The 20,491-nt window shown below is 44.1% G+C and overlaps 2 protein-coding genes and 2 long non-coding RNA genes across 6 annotated transcripts; 2 read left to right on the plus strand and 2 right to left on the minus strand.

Moving 5' to 3' along the window:
- Window positions 1-2,321: 2,321 nt before the first annotated feature.
- On the plus strand, window positions 2,322-13,197 carry LOC144019772 (transcription termination factor 1-like). Of its 2 annotated transcripts, XM_077523036.1 has the most exons (11): window positions 2,322-2,464; window positions 2,987-3,991; window positions 5,553-5,677; window positions 6,379-6,564; window positions 6,640-6,715; window positions 8,050-8,174; window positions 9,103-9,307; window positions 10,469-10,555; window positions 10,649-10,714; window positions 10,778-10,863; window positions 10,936-13,197. In XM_077523036.1, exons 2-11 carry the CDS (start codon window positions 3,081-3,083, stop codon window positions 11,235-11,237), a joined length of 2,169 nt encoding a protein of 722 aa, XP_077379162.1. In that variant the 5' UTR covers window positions 2,322-2,464; window positions 2,987-3,080; the 3' UTR covers window positions 11,238-13,197. The 2 variants fall into 2 exon arrangements, with proteins under 2 accessions (XP_077379162.1, XP_077379163.1); XM_077523037.1 differs by having other exon boundaries at window positions 2,348-3,991.
- endog (endonuclease G) lies at window positions 13,096-20,199 on the minus strand. Of its 2 annotated transcripts, XM_077523039.1 has the most exons (6): window positions 19,867-20,150; window positions 14,747-14,940; window positions 14,532-14,673; window positions 14,356-14,465; window positions 14,179-14,260; window positions 13,096-13,634 (listed from the first exon to the last, which is right to left on the minus strand). In XM_077523039.1, the coding sequence occupies exons 1-6, from the start codon at window positions 20,146-20,148 to the stop codon at window positions 13,428-13,430; spliced, it is 1,017 nt and encodes a 338-aa protein (XP_077379165.1). In that variant the 5' UTR covers window positions 20,149-20,150; the 3' UTR covers window positions 13,096-13,427. The 2 variants fall into 2 exon arrangements, with proteins under 2 accessions (XP_077379165.1, XP_077379164.1); XM_077523038.1 differs by having other exon boundaries at window positions 14,356-14,673; window positions 19,867-20,199.
- LOC144019777 (uncharacterized) lies at window positions 15,242-19,052 on the plus strand. Its single transcript, XR_013283775.1, has 3 exons — window positions 15,242-16,417; window positions 16,787-16,873; window positions 16,955-19,052. It is a non-coding gene; the product is annotated as an uncharacterized LOC144019777 (long non-coding RNA).
- On the minus strand, window positions 15,445-19,829 carry LOC144019776 (uncharacterized). Its single transcript, XR_013283774.1, has 3 exons — window positions 18,756-19,829; window positions 18,084-18,314; window positions 15,445-17,788 (listed from the first exon to the last, which is right to left on the minus strand). It is a non-coding gene; the product is annotated as an uncharacterized LOC144019776 (long non-coding RNA).
- Window positions 20,200-20,491: the final 292 nt, after the last annotated feature.

Here is a 20,491-nt window from a genome sequence, read left to right on the forward strand (position 1 = left end):
CAATGATTTTGACAGTGAATGCCATCATCGAGTCATACTAGGCTTCCATTGAACTTTTCCAACTACTATTTGAGCTAAGTTTGGTGTAGCACAACATGTAAGTACAGTTTATGTCATGTGACTCGACTAGAGGAACTTCAGTGGCTGACGTTTCTTTGAAAGCACAAAAGTAACAGGGACTAAAAATATGTATATTATGGCATGTTTAAGAACCTAACAAGAAAGTCTAATTTGTAGAAAAAAATAAAGGAACAAAAAGTTATTTAATAGGACAAATGATTTAAATATTTTATGAACCTAAAAGTACTTGGTATCGGTATCTGGCAATATTGGCACCAGTATTTACTTGGTATCGATGGCTAGCAAAATCTGAAGTATGGCACAGCTCGAGCAAACAGTTCTGCAAAGGGTGTGTGTTGTGTGTGCATGCATGCATGCCTTTGTGTGCATGTAAGTGCAGAGGAGATAAAGCGAGCGAATGAGTCCTTGTAGGGGAGGCTGCAGATGAGTTTTGTCTCAAGTGCAAACTTGAATTCAAGCCTTTTAAGCCAACCTTTATCTGCAAACAGAAAAAAAACAAGTCGTGCAGAATGTGCTTAATGTGTTTGTCTGACCATTTGTCCACGTTTGGCAAATGGCCGCGTGGATTCTGAAGCACTCAGAAACAAAAAGTGCAGTGTTAAAGAACAGGAACTCAACATAACTTAAGTACAAGCACAAGTTGGAATAAAACTGCTGTTCTCAAACCGCATTTGCTTAAAATAAAACATCCATCCAATTCATTCATATGGCTCAAGATTTGTCAAATTAGGCGATAGATAGACAGATAGATAGATAGATAGATAGATAGATAGATAGATAGATAGATAGATAGATAGATAGATAGATAGATAGATAGATAGATAGATAGATAGATAGATAGATATACTGCACATTCTGTACATCTGATCAAGAAAGTGTAACTCATCTTCTGTGTAAACGAACCTTTAGGCAAGGCAAGATGACTTGTATAGCACGTTTCATACACAAGGAAGGACAACACGTAAACATCAACAGTTAACAACATTCAGAAGCAAAGAAGAGAAAACAAAAGTAGGTTACAACATTTACTAAAAGAACATACATTGATAATGTTAAGACAGCAAACTTTAAAAACATTTAGCGTAAGGATTTTTTTTTTCAATGATTAATGAAAAGAAAAGAAAAAACATGATTTTAAAAAAATGTTTAAAAGACCTTAATCAAAGGTATGTAAAAAAAAGCAAAGTTTTTAACCTGGATTTAAAAGCATTACCACTCGGTGCTGGCTTCACTTCTGTTGGGAGCTTATTTAATTTGTGTGCAGCATAACAGCTAAATGCAGCTTCACCATGTTTACTTCCAACTCTCGTTTAGTATCAGGGAAAATGTATAGAAATAAATTCTCAAAAGACTGCTCATACTATAAAGATTGAGGCTATAAACACGTTCACTTATTTTGTATACAAAGGTACAGAAATATACAATATTGTTAGTCTTGTTACAGATATTTCATATTCACAAAAGTCACTTTTTTTTTTAGTTTATGTGTGATAATGGTTGTTACATTGCCTGTATTAAATTTGTAAACAAAAACACCCCGACGGGACTTTAGATAAAACAAAAGTAATTTGCGTTTAATTAATTGCTGAATTGCACCCAATTGATATGATGCTGTTACGTTTTGCGCAATACACGCATGCATGCAATTGCGTACATGCATTTAATCAATGTTTGCAAATGACATTCAGATAATAAAATGCGTTAATGTCAAAATATTACGGTATTTTGTAGTTATTTTATATTACGCAAATACGCAAGTAATTTAGCTGATTAATCGTGATTAATCAAGATTTAAAAGTGTGATTAATCAGATTAAAAATTTTAATCGTTTGACAGCACTACATATAATATCACATATTTATTTGAAGTATGTCAATAATTTATTTATGTTGTCTGTTGGTTCTCGTGTTTTCTTATATTGACAAAGGATTTGTTACTGATTTGTCAAGTCAAGAAATATATTGCCAGTTTAAAAAAAAAAAAAAAAAGGCTGCAGCCTTGCCCCGACCAATATGGCGGCTCCGTTGGTGCAATATCTTCGACACGTCGTGAGACACCGTTTCCTTTTTTTGCATATATTTACTTTCTTTGATCTGTATTTGTTCGGGTTATTTTGAGTGATTTTTTTCAACACTATTTTTATTGTATTAATTATCTTTTGATGAATTGAAAAAGTTGTTATCTGTTGTTTGCAATTAAAAAAAAAAAAAAAAAAAAAAACAGTGACTCGTGCGACCAACAGGAAGTAGTCGTCCCTGACCCGGAAACAGAAAGTAAACGGTCGACGAAACCTCCGTTCTCTGCTACCCACGAGCGAAACACAAACGTGAAAAGTTTTCTTCAAGACGAGAAAATCGCAACGTGCCAGTCGACCAAAATTCAGGTAGCAAGCTGTATTTCACTTACGAGACTTCATTAGTGGAGCTTCGTTTTAATGTTGCCATGTCTGGCAACTCGCCACCTAGCGTTATTTTTGCCGTGAATTGCGCGAGAACTACAAGTACAAATTCTGCGCCAGTAAATTTGTACGAGCTCGTGGAATAGCCCACCCTGAACATTTTTCTTTTTGAACTTTTGAACTTTCTTGCGTCCCGCCGTTTTGTTTGACGTGTTTGTTGAAGAATTGAACCGATTGAAAGATGTAGAAGACACAAATGCTGCAGTTGAAAAGACGAAAACGCAAATTGTGTCCTGCTGCCTGATAACCCTGCTCGGAGGGTCAGGCTTCGCCGACGCATAGCAAAATAACCGATTCGCCCGGCTCCGATGCAAGGCTGTTCACGGCAAAATAATGCTAACAGGAAAGGAGCTGCTCACGGCAAAATAACTACTGCCGTCTTTAAATGTGTGTACAAGGCAAAATGATGACTTTCTCTTGAGTGAGCTCCGTTTGCAATTCTCACAGAGGAAGAACACAACAAGAGAATTGCTCTCCTTGCTTTGTTTGCATCCTTTTCACCAAAAGACAAGTCAGCCTTTCCCACGCTGTAACGCTCAACATGATGAAGAAGAAAGGTACCGAAGATGACTGCAGCTTTCTTCCTGCTGATGTGCTGGCTCACAAACAGAAGGAGAACACAGAACCGGAAGACGAGGACAGCCTCCTCCTTCCTGCTGAGGGCCACGCTCACAAGCCCAAGAAGAAGAGATCCAGTGAAGAAAGTGGCCTCCTTCCTGCTGACAAGCACACTCTGAAGAAAAAGGAGCGAGGAGGAGGAGATGAAGGCAACAGGAGTCCTGCTGATGTGCCTGCGAGCAAACTGAAGCAGAAGAAGAGAATCCGAGACGGGAAAGTCGCTCCGGCTGTGAGCCTCAGCGACCGGGAGAAGGTGGACAAGAACGCAGAAGAAAAGATGGAGGAAGAGAGTGTCCTCCTTCCTGCCACCGGCTGCACCAAAAAAGAGGCCATAGAAGAAGCCGACGGCGTTTTTCCTGCCGATCAGCGCAGCCAAAAGAAGTGGAAAAGGCCGGAAGAAAAAGACAATGGCGTACTTCCTGATGATAAGCAGAGGACCAAGAAGAAGAAAAGACCAGAAGAAAACACGCTTTCTGCTGATGAGGCCACCAACAAGAAGAAGAAGAAAAAGAAGGAAAAGGGCCACAAAGAGCAAGAAAACGTCCTTGTTGCCGATGGCTGCACCAAGAAGAAGAAGAAAGTGGTAGAAGAAGAAGAAGTAGATAGCATCCTTCCTCTTGGCATCCAAGTGAAGAAGAAGAAGAGGAGAATGGAGGATGGGGTTACCATGGCAACGGTGCCAACAGAAAACAAGAAGAGGAGCACGGGTACGTCGGTCGTGGCCGTTGCAGCCGAAATTGATCACGAGGCAGAAGAGAGCGTGGCCGTGGCGACGACCCCCGACGGGGCAACGGCCGAAGCCGTGGAAACACGGACAGCAAGCCATGATGAGCCGTGAGTTGTTTGCAAATTACTTGCTTGCTTATGTGTTGACGCGGGACAAGCAAAGGTTACTTTAGTTCACGCAAACAAACAAAATAACTCCAAAGCAAAATTGAGAAAGATTTTCAAAATCAAAATGGAAATGCTTTTGAAAAACCGAAAAGGAGCTGAGAGAACTTTACTGAGGCTTACAAAAGTAACTCAAACTAACGGTCACCCGAGCAGCAATTTAAAAAAAAAAAAAAAAAAAAAAAGCCCTCAAAAACGTGTTTTTTTTTTTTTTTTTTTTTGCAAACAGCGCACGCATCGCCACAGCAACAGCCCGTGTCCAAACAAAAAGTTTTCAATCGCTTTTCAACCTGTTTCGATGAAAGTTTTCTGTTGACTTTTAATTTGTATGATGAATTTGTTTAAATATGACCTCGATAGAAAGAGAATGAAAATGGCCGACTTCCTGTTCGTGTTTGGCTCCTTTTTTTGTACGTCGGGGGCTGGTGCGTGAGCTTCCCAACTTTTGGAGATCTACTGGAGGTGAAACTTCCGACTGAGAATGCTTCTTGAGAAGGAACGATCAAATGCCAAAATAAGCCGTGAGGCCGCAATGGCACAAGTAATCGGTTGGTCAGGCCCTGCCTCCGTCCAAGCAGGCTTTGCATGTTGACGGACATGAAATGATGCAATCTGCTCAGATTGCCCATTTCGCTCGTTCCCCACACTCTCACATCAAATTTTGTTTGTTTGTTTGGGGGGGGGGTAACGATCAAGGTTTCTCTGTTGGCCTTCTTCTCCGTGCGATCTGCTGAAACATCGTCAGTCGCGGCCCAAGCCCTGTTCCAGTACAAAGTACACAGCAAGCAACGCACGCAAGACACCAAATGCTGCTCCAAGTACACACTATGTTCCTATTGCAAAGAGGCCGTTATTCTTTGGAAGTACGTCCTCTTACCAAGACTGTACTAAAACGAAGGAAAAAACTAAAATTAAAAAAACAATTTGAATGAAATAAAATGAAAAAAAAATGTTACAAAAAAAAAGAGAGAAAACTAACTGAAACTACATTTTATGTTTACAAAACTAATTATAGCAAAACTATCCTTGGTTTTTGTCTTTGATAATTAATTTAATGCTTGAGCCTTTGGTGATGATTTTAAGTCGATTTATTTTGATGTGAATCGGAATAAGGATGTTTTAAAGTGTGTCACACAGAAGTGATGTCATCTGGCAGCAGCCAATAGAAAAGCACCTTCACATGGCGTTGTTCCCATGCTGGTTTTTAAATAATATTATGCACAAGTTATACACATTTTTTTTTAAACTAAATCCTAATACTGAAACTAAGTATAACTAAGTATTTATGAAATAACTAAAACTAATTAAAACTAACAGAACCACCCTGAAAACTATAACCATGGATACTTCATTCAATTTGTCGTCAAAAATGAAATGGAGATTTTATTTTTGGGCTGGCCCAACTTGATAGGAAGAAACGGTTATTCTTACTTTGACGCAAGCAATTGTCATCTTGTCCCATGCTAACGTTCTTCCGTTCTGCGTGTGTGTGTTTGTTTTCAAGGCTTGACTCGCTTTTGGTGGCGGAGTTGGAAGAGTTTATTCCCAACGTGAGGAAGAGAAGCGCGGATGAGATCAGGAAACATCTTCGCTACGACTTGGACCGCTTCCGACTCTTCAAACAGCAAGGTAGCGGCGGCAGCGGCACTCGCGCTTGATCCCAGAAAGAAATCTGATTTGGGACGTCCCCGTCCCAATTCGTTTGAAAGCAACACACCACGGGAAAGTTGTTGTCCTCTATTCCGTCAGTCAGCGTGCAGAAACATAAAAAATGCAAATATCAGTGTCATTCTAGCCAATAGGGCAGGGGTGGCAAACTGCGGTCCCCGAGGGCCGGTGTCCTGCAGGTTTTGTAGGTTTCCCTACTCGAAGTGCAGCTGATTCCAATTAACAGGCTCGTTAGCAGGTTTCTGCAGAGCTTGCTGATGAGCTGATCATGAATCAGCTGTGTTGAAGAAGGGAAATATCCAAAACCAGCAGGACTGCGGCCCTCGAGGACCGGATCTCGCCACCCCTGCAATAGGGGGATGGAAAAAAAAAAAGAAAGAAAGGCATACCCCCAGCGCCATTTTGACCAGTCTCGTCATCTCTTTGTTTTATTTATAAGGCACTTCAAATACATTTCAAAGTGCAACTATAAAAAGTAACGCTAGAAGCAAGCGCACAGTCGATAAGAAGCAGTCAGTTGACCAAATGAGATCAAAGTCCAACTGAAAATGAGCTTGTAAATTCTTGATGGTTTGGAGTGGTTGTTTTGAAAAGCTTCATGTCCTGTCTGTGAGGGTCGCTGTTGTGCTAAGCTCCGCCTCTTCCCACGGCTGCGCGCGCAGGCCTGCGCATCCGCTCGGGACGCTTCACCCAGGAGGAGAATCGGCGGCTCCGCGACAACCTGGCGCACTTCCTGGCCGTGACGGGCATCGCCTCCGCCGAGCAGCTTCTCTTCCCGCAGCGCTACAGCGACCTGGAGGCCGACATCAAGAAGCTCAAAAGGCAACACCACTTCATGGAGGCCATCGGTGGGTCGCGCGCACATTCGCGCACACGCGTGCTCAAAATGCTAACTTGTGTTTGTCGATGGTCCTGTCCTGCAGCCGAGGGAATCCCCAGGCCGTGCAAGGTGGTTTTGATCCGGGCCTTCAAGCTGGACCACATGAACCACATGGGACAGTAAGATGATCAACTCTGGCACACTTGAGATAAGAGCCCGCTCGTAACGCAAAACACTCGCGCCATCTCAAATCGTCCTCCCTTGTCGGAATCGTCGGCAGTGCCGTGCCGCTAATCTCGTCCGACCCTGCAAAGAAAGACTGGAAAAAACCCCAGCTTTCTTTAACATTGTATATTCTACAAAAAGTAGAATGCAAATCATTAATTTGTGCATCAGATGCGGATTCCAAAAAATTTGATTGGGACGTCCCTACTGCCGTAAAATCCCATGAAGAAGATGCAATATCGGTCAATATCAAGTTAAGATTTTTTTCGTGGCACTTGACATTGGTTTTTTTGGGCACGCTAGATGCAGATGGTGGTCTCTTCTGAGTAGACTCAATTACAGCGAAAATCTATACTAGTTCCATCTTTGCGACTTCAGGAAACAATGAACGAGAAGGCGCATGATGTCACATCTGCAGACAGAGGGCGTAAAATTCGAAGGGATCGGACCGGATGCTTTCTGATAAATGTTGGCCAGAGGCTTGTAGGAGTAGCCATTATGAACAGCTAAGATGTTGATCTACTAATTAGAATACGTTTTAGTCATAAATGGTCAAATAAAAAGGTTATTGTTGAAATATTTTTGGGGGAAATCCTCCATATAGTAGCTTTAACTCATTTGCTCTCAAAAACATATAAATACCTTCCGTTTTAAATGTTTTAAGTGTCACAAAGACATATTTATATATATATATATATATTTTTTTTTTTTTATGCTCGAGCATAAAGAAGGCTTTGATGCAGCCTCTCAACTGCAAAGAACAGTTGAAGAATTTGTAGTTACTCCACAAACAGCCAGCAGGTGGCAGCAGAGCAAAGGAGATCAACCAGGGACATGTTGCAACCAGCTGTTTGAAGCAGATTTGTAAATAATGATGAAACTTATTTATATTTTAATGCTAATTGCTGCTAAACGGAAAAAGATATAAATGTATTTTTTTTTAAGAAGAAGAAAGATGAAAGAAGTGACGTTAATCCTTCTTCTGGTAGGTTCCATGTTTTGATAGTAATAGGACACAATATTGTGTGGGCCTTGCAAAATGAGTCCAAATCCAGTCAAACAGCCGGGAGAAAACGGGATTCTTCTGTGAAAATGGCGACCAGTCAATGAATTCATGAAGTATCTGATTTTGTTTTTCCATTGGTTCAATTTGGCTCCATTTGTACTTGTTCATCTCCTTTGCTTGGTGGAGGGGTAGCGATCCCTTTTGTGCAGCGTGCGAGCGGCTCATATGTCAAGGTGAGCACGTTGTCGATGGTGTGCTTGATGTTGCCGTGTCGTGTGTGAGGTTCTCCGACGAGGAGGTTGCGCAGCTGGTCAAGTTACAGAAGCTCCACGGGAATGATTGGAAGAGCATCGCCAAGAAGATGGGCCGCAGCAAATACGCCTTACAGAAACGATTTGCCCACATCGGTGAGTCAACGTTTGTCCGCGGACTCCTCAGCTTGTCTCACCTGCAGTGCTGTCGCCTCATTCCTGTTGTTGGCTTTTTATTTCCATCACTCGTATCACTTTTTGAATCACCTTTTGACGCTTGTCCATCAGCCTCAAACAGCCTGATGAGTTAAACTGAACAATGCAGCTTGCTTCCAGAATTGTTGGCGAGCAAGCCAGGAGGGTTTCGAAAATTGTTGTATAATGATCAACTGGTCTGAAATGTGAGCAACTTTGCACACGACACAGGCTTGTCGTCCTCGTTCAGCCATTTTTCCCGAGTGGAGTGGGTGGGTCGCTAGCGCACTCGAATGATGACTTGACGTCACACTGCGAGCAAATTCGGGGGGGGGGGGGGGGGAGTCGACCAAGGCGATTAGGTCAACTTTAAAAATAGGTCGACTGGAAAAATGTAAGTCGACGCTCCGCCCGGAACCATGTTTGTGCCGTCACTGTCTATGTTTCACACGGACTTTTTATGCTGCAGCGCAGCGTATGTTGCAAACTTCCGTGAGATGGATGCGGACACGCCGGACAGAGTAAAAAAATTACTCCTGTTTGGTTTGTCTGATTGGTTGTTTGAATTTGGAGGTGTGTTGCACAGCCGCCATTAGCCTAACTGCGAGCATACAGTTCTTTTACTGCAAGCGTACATGTACACTTGGACAGTATTTACATTATTTATTAGTTATGATTATGTCCTCATTGGTTGCAATATTTTAAAATGGAGGAAAAGCGAATGGATAGGAGGACAGAGGTACAGGCTCTTGTAAACATTTGGGAGAGGAAGACAGCACGACTTTGAATCTGCGTCACCCAAGTCAGATTGTTGATTGTTTGATGTGAAATGGCAAAACCTTTTTTTCCTTTGTCCCCACGTTGACGTTTTCTGTCCCGACTTGGCCAGCGTCGGGTCAAGGCATTTGGACGGCAGAGGAGGAGGACAGGTTGAAGGAGGCAGTCAAGGCTCACCTGGAGGCGGTGTCGCTGCAAAGCTCGACCGCTTGCGAGGACGGCCTTTTGAACCTGCAGCAGCTTTGCGCACGTTTGCCCTGGACGGACATCAGCCAGCACGTGCGCACCCGATCATGGACTCAGTGTCGCATCAAGTGGTGAGTCATTCCATTTTTGACAACTGCTTCATTTCTTGCCTTGAAGAAAGTGGGCGTGGCTTGTCAAGCCATTACGAAGGATAGACATTCATTATTTTCTTTCAAGATGCCATTTAGTTTCATTGGAATCCCATCCATCCATCCATTTTGTACCACATGTCCGTGTCAGCTTCTTCAGCTGGACGACATCAGTTATCGTTGGTGGACAACCCACGGACACGCTGGCTGTCTCTCAGCTGGCCTGGGAACACCGGATCAAGTGGCTGGGGAGAGGAAAGACTGGGTTGCTCCGTGACACAATGCTGGATAAGCAGGAGATGAAGCATGGGCGGATGGATGGATGCACGAATGGATGGATGATGGCTGCGCGATTGGCTGGATGAAAAGACGGACGGATGGGTCGATGGATGGACATCTGGACGGATGGCTGTATGGATGGACAGATGGATGATCCATGGATGGATGGGTGGATGGATGGATGGACGCATGGATGGATGGAAACATGGACGGATGTACAGCTGGATGCATGGATGGATGGATGCATGATTAGATGGATGGAAAGACAGACGGATGGGTCGATGGACGGATGGATGGACATCTGGATGGATGCACAGCTGGTTGAATGGACAGATGGATGCACAAATGCATGGATGGCTGGGCGGATGGATGCACGGACTGATGGATGGATGTACAGATGGACGGATGGATAGATGGATGTACAGACGAATAGATGGACTGATGGATTGATGGACACATGGACGGCTGGATAGATGGATGTACAACTGGATGCATGGACGGATGGATGCAGGGATGGATGGATGATGGATGCACAGACAGACGGATGGATGCATGCATGGATGGATGCACGGATGATGCATGGATGACAGATGGATGCACAGACGGATGGATAGCTGGACAGACGGATATCATATCAGTGCCACCTCATCCACCTCCTCTCAATTTGGATCCCATTCCAACCTGCTCACTTTTGTTGTCTTGAAGGCTGGTCGCCATTTTCGAAAAATTGCTGGTGGGCGTGTCAACTTGTGAACACAGCTGTGGGACGATAGTGATTGTCTTGTCTTGGAGATGTTGTCCTGCACGTCTCCATGTTGTCTCAATTGTCTGACGTGGAAGTCGCTTTCGTCTGTTGCTTGTCAGGTTCACGATCCTCAAGTGCCGACTGTCCAAGAAAAGCTCAAGGAAAGGATGGAAGAGCCTGAAAACCAGACTGGACCTGATCAACACGTAAGCGGCATGGACGGATGGATGGATGGATGTGTGACGGTTGTTGGCGCTTGTAGCCAAGGGGAAGGTCGACGCTCTTGTGGTGATTTCCAGGTTGTACGGGATGAACGTGGAGGATGCCGGTGACGTGGATTGGGAGACGGTCGCCGCCAGCGTGGGGTAAGTTGCAATTTGCAAGTTGCGCTTGGAGATTGTGACGTGCCGGCCGTCTGTCGCTCGCAGCGGCGTGACTTCGCTTCATAGCCAGCAGATTTTCCGAAGACTCAAAGTGTGCAACGTGCCCAACTGGACTCGACTCAGCTACGGAGGTCGGTATCGTCGACAGCCACCGTCTCTTTTCCCGCCGCTGTTCGCGAGTTGACCCCTCTTGTCGGCCGCAGAGATCATCGACTTCCTGCAGGAGCGCGTGGCGCCGCGGCTCGCCGAGCGGCTGCAGCGCTGCGACGAGCATGCGAAGGAGGAGGCGGAGCAGGTAGTGGCGAAGGCCGCTTACGCCCTCTTGGACATCTTTGCGCCGGGAGAAGACGGCGACTTGCTGGAAATGGATAACACCGGGCCCGGCAGACGCCGATGGCAACGCGTGCCTTTAAGCCCGCCCACACCTGAAGAAGTTCACCTACCCGCAGACGATGCTCAGCCGGACAGCCAATGGGAGGCTCTCGCCACAGATGGCGACAATTAGCCCAGCTTGTTTGAATGTGCGCCTGTAAACTCCGCCTCTTCCTTGTCAGCCAGTCATAACGTGTCGTGTTCATCATGTGTCCTTTTCAAAACAAAATATCTGAAACATGTTTTTTGTCATACAAAAGCATGCAGACTTTTGTATTTTGTTGAGGAAGGACGTCCGATCTTGAGTTTTGCGTGAAGCTTGTCGTCACCTGGCCGGTCCGGCAGCGAGGGTTGGCCGCCGTACGCACTTTTCCATACAACTGGGACAAAGTCTCCGTTTTGATTTTTAGGATAGGTGTCAACACTCGGCAGACTTATCAAATGGTTTCATCGAGCTTCAAGCAGCCGATGTTGAAAATCAACCGCACCTGTTGCTGCTCTCTCCCTCCTGTACACTAGTTGGCGCCATAGACCACGGAATGTCGTAATCCGCTTTAGTGGCAGACAGAGAGCAAGAATTGCACCTCAAGACTTGATTTGGAAATGATTGATTGATTTCCGACAGCAGGCTGCAAACTAAGAAGAGCGCAAGGCAGAGGACGACGATCTTCTGACAGTCAAAAGTCACCTCACCTGAAAGTAAGTTTGACCTTTGCTCACTGTTGAAAATCACTTTTGCCGCAAGCTAAAATAATCAATTGTTCTATACTTGATTTGATTCCTAGCACATAGTTAGGGCTGGGCAATAAATCAAATTAATTCGATACATCGTCATTTTAACAAATCGAATCGTTGAAAATTTTGCTAAATCGTGAAATAGAATTTTGTCTTCCGGATGATTGAAAGCTGTTGTTCTTATGTTCTGTTACATTCAAATGCTTTTATGTGTTGTAATTGTTCACAAGTGGCAGAATGCTGGATGGGTGGTTTACAAGACATGTTTACAATAACTACCAACTACTTAATTGTGGCATTTAAGCACAAACTATATATGTTAAGCTTATGTTGAAACCAATTTAGAATCAGTATACGTTACTGGCGTCTGAACATTTTGCACAGGAATTATTTTTGAATAAATGAAACCTTTAAGTAAACGTTTGTTGGATTTATTAGGTTAAAATCGTAATCGTCCTGAAAGACTGCAAAAATCGAGATTTTATTTTTTGGCCATATCGCCCAGCCCTAGTTGCACTTGTTCCCACTTGCGAACAGATTGTTGCTTGTCAATCGAGCTAACAAACATGGAAGGAGAAAAACAGTGGAGGTGCCAACTCGTAACTGGATAGGATCTCGTTACAGTTAAAAGACAACGAACAAATGTATTCCTTTGGTGGTGTCATGGCTCAGTGGTAGAGTAGTCGTTTCCCATCCGTGAGGTTGTGGGTTTGATCCTCACGCCTGGTGACCGTGTCAAAGTGTCCTTGAGCAAGACACTGGACCCCAATTTGCATGCATGTAACAGCCGTCCACTGGTGCATGCGTGTGCCGTTTTGTGTCTGTGAAAAGCGCTATACAAGTCAAGTAAGGCTTACTTACTTAACCAAGTACAATAAAAACTAGTGATGGGCCAGTACCAATACCCGGTATCAGTGACAATACCAGCCTTATTTGAATGTATCAGTACTCGTGACAGCCGTCATCTCGTGGACGTTTTACAATCAGGAAGTCGAAACTTGAGGTTAGAAAATTGCAATTCATTTCATGTCATTGGAAGGAAAAATACGATTTTGTGATTTATGTTTTCTTTAAAATGATGTGATTTATTGGGGGGTGGATTTTATGTGCCTGTGTAACCAGTCTCACAAGTATGGTCTGGGAAAAAAAGTGATATCAAACATCCCTTTGTAAAAATAAACATTCTATTTTGAAAACAAAAATGTCAACTTTTCTAAAACAACATATTGATCTTTGTCAAAATCAGATATGAGCTGTTGGGTTAATCTGAAATGCTTTATTTCAATTTCTTTTGTAATGTTTCATTTGACAAATCCCCATATTTCAAAAGAACAAGCTAATAAATTAAAGGAAGCTTCTTCAAAAAGCTTGAACCAAACTTGCTGTTGGAAGTGCTTGAAATGAAAAATGCTTCCAAGTCTGGATGTCAACGTTCGCCTGCCGACGCAATCGGTTCCAATCGGAGACGAGCTTCGAGTTGTCCATTGTTGGATGGCTGCAGCGTAAACGTTTGATTTTTGCATGATTTGCAGCCGACTTGTCATGTGCATCATGCTGAGCGTCTTTCCTCCTCAACGCCGTTTGATTTTCATTTGCCGGTGACTGCGCTGACGACGGCGCCGCCTCCGGCCCGGAGGATGTTGGGGACGAAGAGGAGTCCCGCCGCCCTCTCGATGCTTTCGATGGGGACCAGGAAGCGCTCCAGAGGGATCTTGTCGTCCACGGGCTGGTTGGGGAGGACGTACGAGCGCAGTTCCACGCCGTCCTGGCCGCCGCCGCGCTCCAAAATCAACACCTGTGGTCACACACGTCGCGTCAGCAGCAACGCCAGACGTGAAAACAGAAGGGACGTTGGCGGCCATATTGAATGTGTCATAAACGTGCCTGTCATGATTGTTTTGATATTAGCAAAGTGATGAGCTTTGAGGAATGATTTTTCAAAAACCAAACGCTATGAGGACTTGGAAGTCGTCCCGAATGAACAAATTGCCGATTGAAGACGTGTTGGAAGTGGCCTTGTGGTCGGCGACGTTTGTGTTGATGTTCTACCAGTGGTGTCCAAAATCTGTCCTGGAGAACCGGCCTGGAGTCTTACAGGTTTCGGATGTTTCCCTGCTCCAACACACCTGTTTTCAATCAACAGGGATCGTTATCAGGTGTATTCAGAGTTTGCTGCTCAGGTGTGTTGCAGAAGAGAAACAATCAAAAGCTGCAGTTGGACACCACTCTGCTATACTGCCACCTGGTGGCCAACGAAATTGACGAAATCCTTTCTTTGCATTCTGGTCCCAACTCGCCATGCGTTACACATCCAAGATGGCAGCAAGATGCCGGCTGACCTTGAAGAAGTGCGTGGGCACGGCCACGTGGTTCCCACCCACCACTTGGTAGCGTACGTAAAGTTTGCCATCGGCTTCCTGCCTGAAAGACACGCAAGAGAGAGCGCCACCTTGAGCTTGCTTGACAGTCGTACGCTCGTGTGATATCATGGTCATGTGGTCTGGACACGCTCTCACCTGGGCAGGTAGAGGGGTCCCGTGCAGACGTAGACGTTGGCGTAGCGTTTGGTGAGCGAGCGACACAACTTCTCCAGATTGTTCCACGCATTCTGGTTCAAGTGAGGGTTCTGCGCACACACACGCGTACGCGCGTTTAGGTGTGCACGCGATGAAAGTGAGGCGAGCAAGCGCACCTGAGGGGCCACGTTAGTCAAGTAGAAGGTGTCGTCCATGGCCTTCTGGCTCCACTTGTGATTGGCTGCCGCCGCCATGTGACCCCTGTCCAGGCCACTCCCCTTGTAGTCGGCGTTAGTGGCGCGGTGAAACACGTGCACGCTGCACACAAACGCGCACGCTGAGAGGCGTGGGCACGCACGCACGAGACGCACGCGGACGAGACAAGCTGCACCTGTCGTCCGCCTTGAAGTCGCATCGCTTCCTGTCGGCCGCCCCGAGCAGCGTGTCGTCGCCGAGCCTCTCGATGACCCACGCGGGCGTCCGCGTTCGCGGGTCGTACGAGCTCACGTACGATTCTCTCGCGCACACGTTGGACAGCGACGGCAAGCCGTATTTGGTCACCGCGCCCGTCGAACGCCGGCCCACCTGCAACAAACGAACAAACAAACTTCTTCATCCAGGTTTCAACATAGAGACGTCGTCACCAGATGATTCAAAAAGATGCTTTATGGAGTTTAACTCGCGACTGCCACCTCTGGCCTGAAGCGCAAATGCAACCTCTGTTTCAAGCAATCGTTTGTTTTTTCATTTTTCTTGAAGTCTGAGCTGACGTTTCCTTGAGGGGTGTGCCAAAAAAAATCAATTAGTACAATTAAGAATCAATTTTAATTTTAAATGTCCCAAAATGGATTTGATTTAAATGATTTGATATATTGCCCTTGTTTGTGTGTGTGCCTTTGTGAGCGCTGTTCATGTTGTACCCGCTTTGGCCACTTAGGGGCAGTGTGGTTCCGCGCATTCCAATAGACTCCCTCACAACACTTACGTTGTAGCCACGTTGGAGAGTAGAAGGAAAAAGTCACGATCAAGTTATGCCAATAACTTATGCCAATTTTTTTTTTTTTTTTTTTTTTTTTGCAGCGTAGGAAATGCCGGTGAATCATGTGAAGATGCTTCTAGTTCTCTGTAAACCTTCTTGAAGCATTTTTGTATAAATAGCCGATTTTTTTATAAGATAAAAGTGCCGGCGAGTAGCGCGCTAATTAGCATTAGCAAGTCAGGCTGGAGTAGATCATGCCAATTATTTTGCTCATCTATAAATTGAAGCAGAAATCATTGTCAAGTCATTTTGAATTGAAAATTGATTTTGAATTGAAAATCCTGGTTGTCGATTGCAATGTGTGAAATAAGAAATGTTGAAATGGGGAGAATAAAAAGAAGCAACGGAAGCTGCTACACTTTCATATCCTTTCCCCAGAACTACTGCTGCATTCGAGGATGGTCGGAAGTCGGAAATATCCGAGTTCAAACCAGGAAGTGCGTCCGGGAACTCGGAAATTCCACTCTCGAAGTCGGAAAAAACTAAGGACCCCGACTTCACCGGCGGACTACAATGTGACGTCACTCTGAATAGCAAAACACAATTTACTCGAGTATAAAACTAGATAGCTTTCTTCATTCATAAATATTCACCATAACTTCATGTAACACAACGTACGTGACAGTATTGCCGCTATAGGTCGCTTGCACATCGTAATGCATCATGGGAGTTTTTCCTTCGGGTGCCATATTGGGTGTCCGCCGGTTCACAAGGTACACTCGCGAGTTACACGGTAAGCTTATCAACCTGATGTAATTTTCGCAGTATTTTCACGATTTACCGGAAGATCAAAAACAACGATACAGGCAGAAGGTGTCTCTGTGTGGCGGGATTGATCCTAATTACGTCCTGACCAAGGGTGATTTTTTTTTTTGACGGAGAAAGCTTGCTGGCCAAATGTGACATCTCTGGACATCTTTCCCTACCTCGTGTTGACAACATGCTCCATAACACGCCAACAAATCCCTGGAGGCTACAGTGTAAACTTTAACATCGCATCAGAAGAAACGATTGCTGTTGCACGTAAGTAAACCACATGGTGTTGGTAATTCTGCACACAAAAATGTTGATTTGTTCTCAGGCTTCCTGTTATCATTGTGTTTACATGCACAGCTAGGTTTACCTGATGTGGTTTTTCTAACAATTTTATAACAGGCAAATATGGCAGAGCGTATAAGAATAAAAAGTAACTATGCACAGCCTCCCCGTGGCTTAATTAAATTTAATGCTACCCTTTCACTAGTTACATGTTACTTAATCAACTTATTCTAAATGGTTAAGGTTAACCACTCTCAGAGGACGTATTTTTAGTTTCAGTTTCCAGTACAATAAAACGTGTTCATGGTAACTACTGAGCATACTGACAGCTTTTCTTATGATCTCACGGTTAAGGAGGCTGTCACAACACCCAATTTCTGTCTGGTGCCAGATGGCAACAATTCCCATCACTTGTCACAACAACACCAATAGTATTACCAGGTATGTATGGCTTTACTTTTTGTAGTTTCTTATTTAATTCTATGTTTCATATTTTCATTACAATGTTTGTACTATTTTCAGATTCAGGCACAGATGAGTTTAACTGGACGGACTTCTGCGACTTTGTGGTGTGGACAAAGTGTGATTGAGCGAGTCCACCCAGATCGCTCGTTTTGGCCAGTTGGAAAAGCCAGAGGGTTTTTTTCCCAAAATCCCCTCCTTACCTGAACTGCTCGGGAGAGCATTTACTAGATCAGCAGTGGACTTCCAGTGTTCCTGCTCAGCCGCTGTCACCTACCACTTGCTCATGTACTTCAAAGATGCGGAATAAAGTAGTTTTTTGTGCTGCAGCAGATTGTAAAATCAAATGATATCACTTGAAGTGTGCCAATCTAGACTGCCAAAAGGACAGTGGTTTTGTGACAAGTGTGAAACAAGGATTATTGGGAAAACTGTAACACAGTACTGGTACTTGTCTTACATTAAACAAATTTAAAAGAGAGCAACTTTTTCCTCTGTACATAGTATAATGAAAGTCATTGCGTACCCCATCAACATTACATCATACCGTCATCAGGATGGTAGGCACCTGTGCTAAAATAAATACATTAATAAACAGTTCAATTTTATCCCTGAAATTACTACATCTAATCATTATTCACTTCATTTTTTGTGCTTTTAGAAATAATAGAGATTTATGCCATTACTTTAAGAGGGACCATATTGCACATTGAGTCAAATCCTGTCATTTGTCTTATGTATAGCTTTGTAAACAAACCCAACAATAGAATTTGTATAATCGCTGCCTTTATTAGCGCCAAACAAACAGTCGCATGTTGTCCTCCTCCAATGCTTTGATGCTCGCCTTCGTTTCCATCATGTCATTGGCAATCAAGTCGGTGTGGCATGAGATCCCTAAAGAAAAAAATAAAGAAAAAATAAAAAAAAAATACGGTACCAGTAATAGGTTTAATATAGTAAAGTAGTATAGTTTTTTTGTTTTGTTTTTGTTTTTTTTATAGTTTTTTGTAAAAGAAATGTACACATTTTGTTGCATTTTTTAATGTATGAACATTGCTACAGGAAAATACTTATTTCTATAAACACTTCCAAATGTCTCTAAAATATAAGGTGCGTGTACACACACAAACAAACACATACATTCACTCATGCATACAATATATCATGTAATGAATTCTGAGTGGCATACCAGAGTCAATGATGTCAGCAGTACTTGAGGGTACAGGTTACTGGAGCCATCTGGCTGCATAACTGCAACAATCTCTGCCACTTCGAGTCGTCTTTTCTTTGCTTGTCTCTCCTGTGCACGTTCATATCTTGGCACCGACTGGGCTGAGACATAGATGTTGTAACTTGGGACCCAACTTTAATGTTGGAGCCCAGTCGGGATGATTGGACAGAAAAACGGGCGCAGGGCGACCTGTTAAAATAAACAAATATATAAACAAATAAAATATGGAAAGACTGGTTATTTTACCGCAGTAGGGTGGCCGTGAATAAGTTCTTTAGCATGATGTGTAGGCTACCGGGGGTCTGTTTTCTTGCATCACCCCCGGGGGTCTGTTTTCTTGCATCAGCCCCTTCTGTCTCTTTTTTTTTCCAAGTTTACATTTTGCCACCAAAAAACATGTTATCGGCATTAAAAGCCCAAGACTAATCAATCCAATTTCAGCAGTAAACACTTTGCACTGGCACTACTTGGGTGAAAATGTTCGATGTTAGCTTTCGGCTAACGTCCGCTAGCCAGCTTGTACTACCGAACTTGCTTGCTCATGAATCCAAAACATAAGCAACTTGCCCATATATGGGCGGTCGAAACGTTATTAATCCTCATGCATTAAATAAAGGTAAACAAGCTTACCGCTCACAAAGTGATCGCTGCACACACGAGCCCAAAGTAACGACTTCCCTCCGGAGTCCGCACTCCTCTGTCTCCAGGCCCTGGTTCCTAATTATTTTCGGAATTCGGAAAAAAGACCGACCATTTTCCCCCTTGGCTTTGTTCGAACAGCCAACGATGCAGCAACAATGTACCATTTTAAACGCAGAAAACAAACGTGATAGATACGTGTTAGACCGAATCGCTACGTAAATGGAGGCCACCCAGCATGGCGACTACGAGAAATCCGAGGCGGAAGTGACGACATGTGCAAGCGACCTATATCCCTGCATGAAATTATACGTAAACTACTTAACTGTATGGAATGTTTATGAAATAAGATTAAAACAATAAATGAAACAAAATTGCAAAAAGGTAAGTTTTCTGGAGGTCAAATTGAGTTTATAGGACCAAAATAAAAAACAATTTATCACTATCTGCCATTTTGGTTGTTTACTTTCACTTCGAACGCTTTGAGGTCGGAAGTTTCAACTCAGATATTTCCGACCATCCTCGAATGCAGCACATGTCATCAGCTGGCATACGTCATCAGCTGACATTTGTGATTGCGTCACCGTGACTGATTGACAGCCGCTTGTCCCGCTTGTGCTCGTGGCAGTACAGCACGCGGCGATGTGTTGTGCCGGTCTTGTCGGTTTGTGTCGTTTGAGCTGGCACGACTTTTTTTTTTTTTTTTTTTTTAACCACACACTCACACACGCTGACGTTATGTAAGCCACATGGGGTCTCCCAGGCGGAGGAGTGAACCCGCGCCAACCGGCACCGAAGGCAAGTGACGGTTCCACTCCTCCACCTGGAGCCCTGAGCTGACGACTATCATGTGTGGGAGCACAACTATGACGTCACCCTCCACACCCCCAAGAAACTCGTGCGCGCTGAACTTGGACATATGGAACATTTCAGAATGTCCGCAATGCACCTTTTAAACGTCGACGCTCTTGACGTCATCAACTTTGACAAATCGATCACTTTTGCACTAGTATCTTATTTCCTTTGATTAGTTTGAAAACAAAAACAAAAAAAACGTGTTCAGTGAAAGGCAGTCCCTTCCGACGTCGGCACGGGTACGCACCGTCAATTCGGAGGCGTGGACGCTCGGTACCGGAACCAGCGGCATCCGGGCCAGCGGGCCGAGCGCCCCCTCCTGCTGCTGCTCGCCGCCCCGATGCCCCCACAGGTGGCTCGCCGAGGCGCCCAGTGCGGCTCCCAACGACAAGGTCGTCAAGGTCCGCCACACGCGCATCCTGCTTGCTGCTGGTCGGGCTCTGATGACGTCGGTCGGTCTGAGCGGAGCGGAGCGTCCGCCGGTGATGACGCAACGGCTTCCAGCAGTTAAAAACGATTTTATTTGCATGAAACAAGAATTTCCAAATCCCTTCCTAAGTTTCATATAATTCTGGTGGAATTTAATTTGTATATTAATTATTTAAAGTTGACAAGAAACAAGAAGAGTACGTATACGTTGAACACTCTTGGTGAATTATCTTTTGATACTGATTTTTTTTTTTTTATATTCATAAATGTCCATTTGTCAAGTCAAAACCTTTTTTTTTTCTGTTTTTGAAAGAGATAAACATATATTTACAGTCCATGTCTCCTTCCAAAAATAAGAAGGCTGTCAAGACCTTGTTATGATTTGGGTCTTGTTTTGTTTGGTTGGATTTTGGTTTGGTCTTCGTTTCATGTCTCCTTGTTGT

Source organism: Festucalex cinctus, chromosome 5 (genome assembly GCF_051991245.1).
Source record: "Festucalex cinctus isolate MCC-2025b chromosome 5, RoL_Fcin_1.0, whole genome shotgun sequence".
NCBI classification, from domain to species: Eukaryota; Metazoa; Chordata; class Actinopteri; order Syngnathiformes; family Syngnathidae; genus Festucalex; species Festucalex cinctus.

Bases quoted from the DNA above. Each gene is read 5' to 3' on its own strand.
- endog (XM_077523038.1), bottom strand. From the start codon at position 20,184: ATGAAACTTAGGAAGGGATTTGGAAATTCTTGTTTCATGCAAATAAAA. The intron at 14,941-19,866 runs GTGCGTACCCGT...CGTTTGTTGCAG, and splicing joins TCCACGCCTCCGAATTGACG to GTGGGCCGGCGTTCGACGGG. The intron at 13,635-14,178 runs GTCAGCCGGCAT...GTGTGACCACAG, and splicing joins TGCCCACGCACTTCTTCAAG to GTGTTGATTTTGGAGCGCGG.
- LOC144019772 (XM_077523036.1), top strand. From the start codon at position 3,081: ATGATGAAGAAGAAAGGTACCGAAGATGACTGCAGCTTTCTTCCTGCT. The intron at 3,992-5,552 runs GTGAGTTGTTTG...TTTGTTTTCAAG, and splicing joins ACAGCAAGCCATGATGAGCC to GCTTGACTCGCTTTTGGTGG. The intron at 10,864-10,935 runs GTCGGTATCGTC...TGTCGGCCGCAG, and splicing joins GACTCGACTCAGCTACGGAG to AGATCATCGACTTCCTGCAG.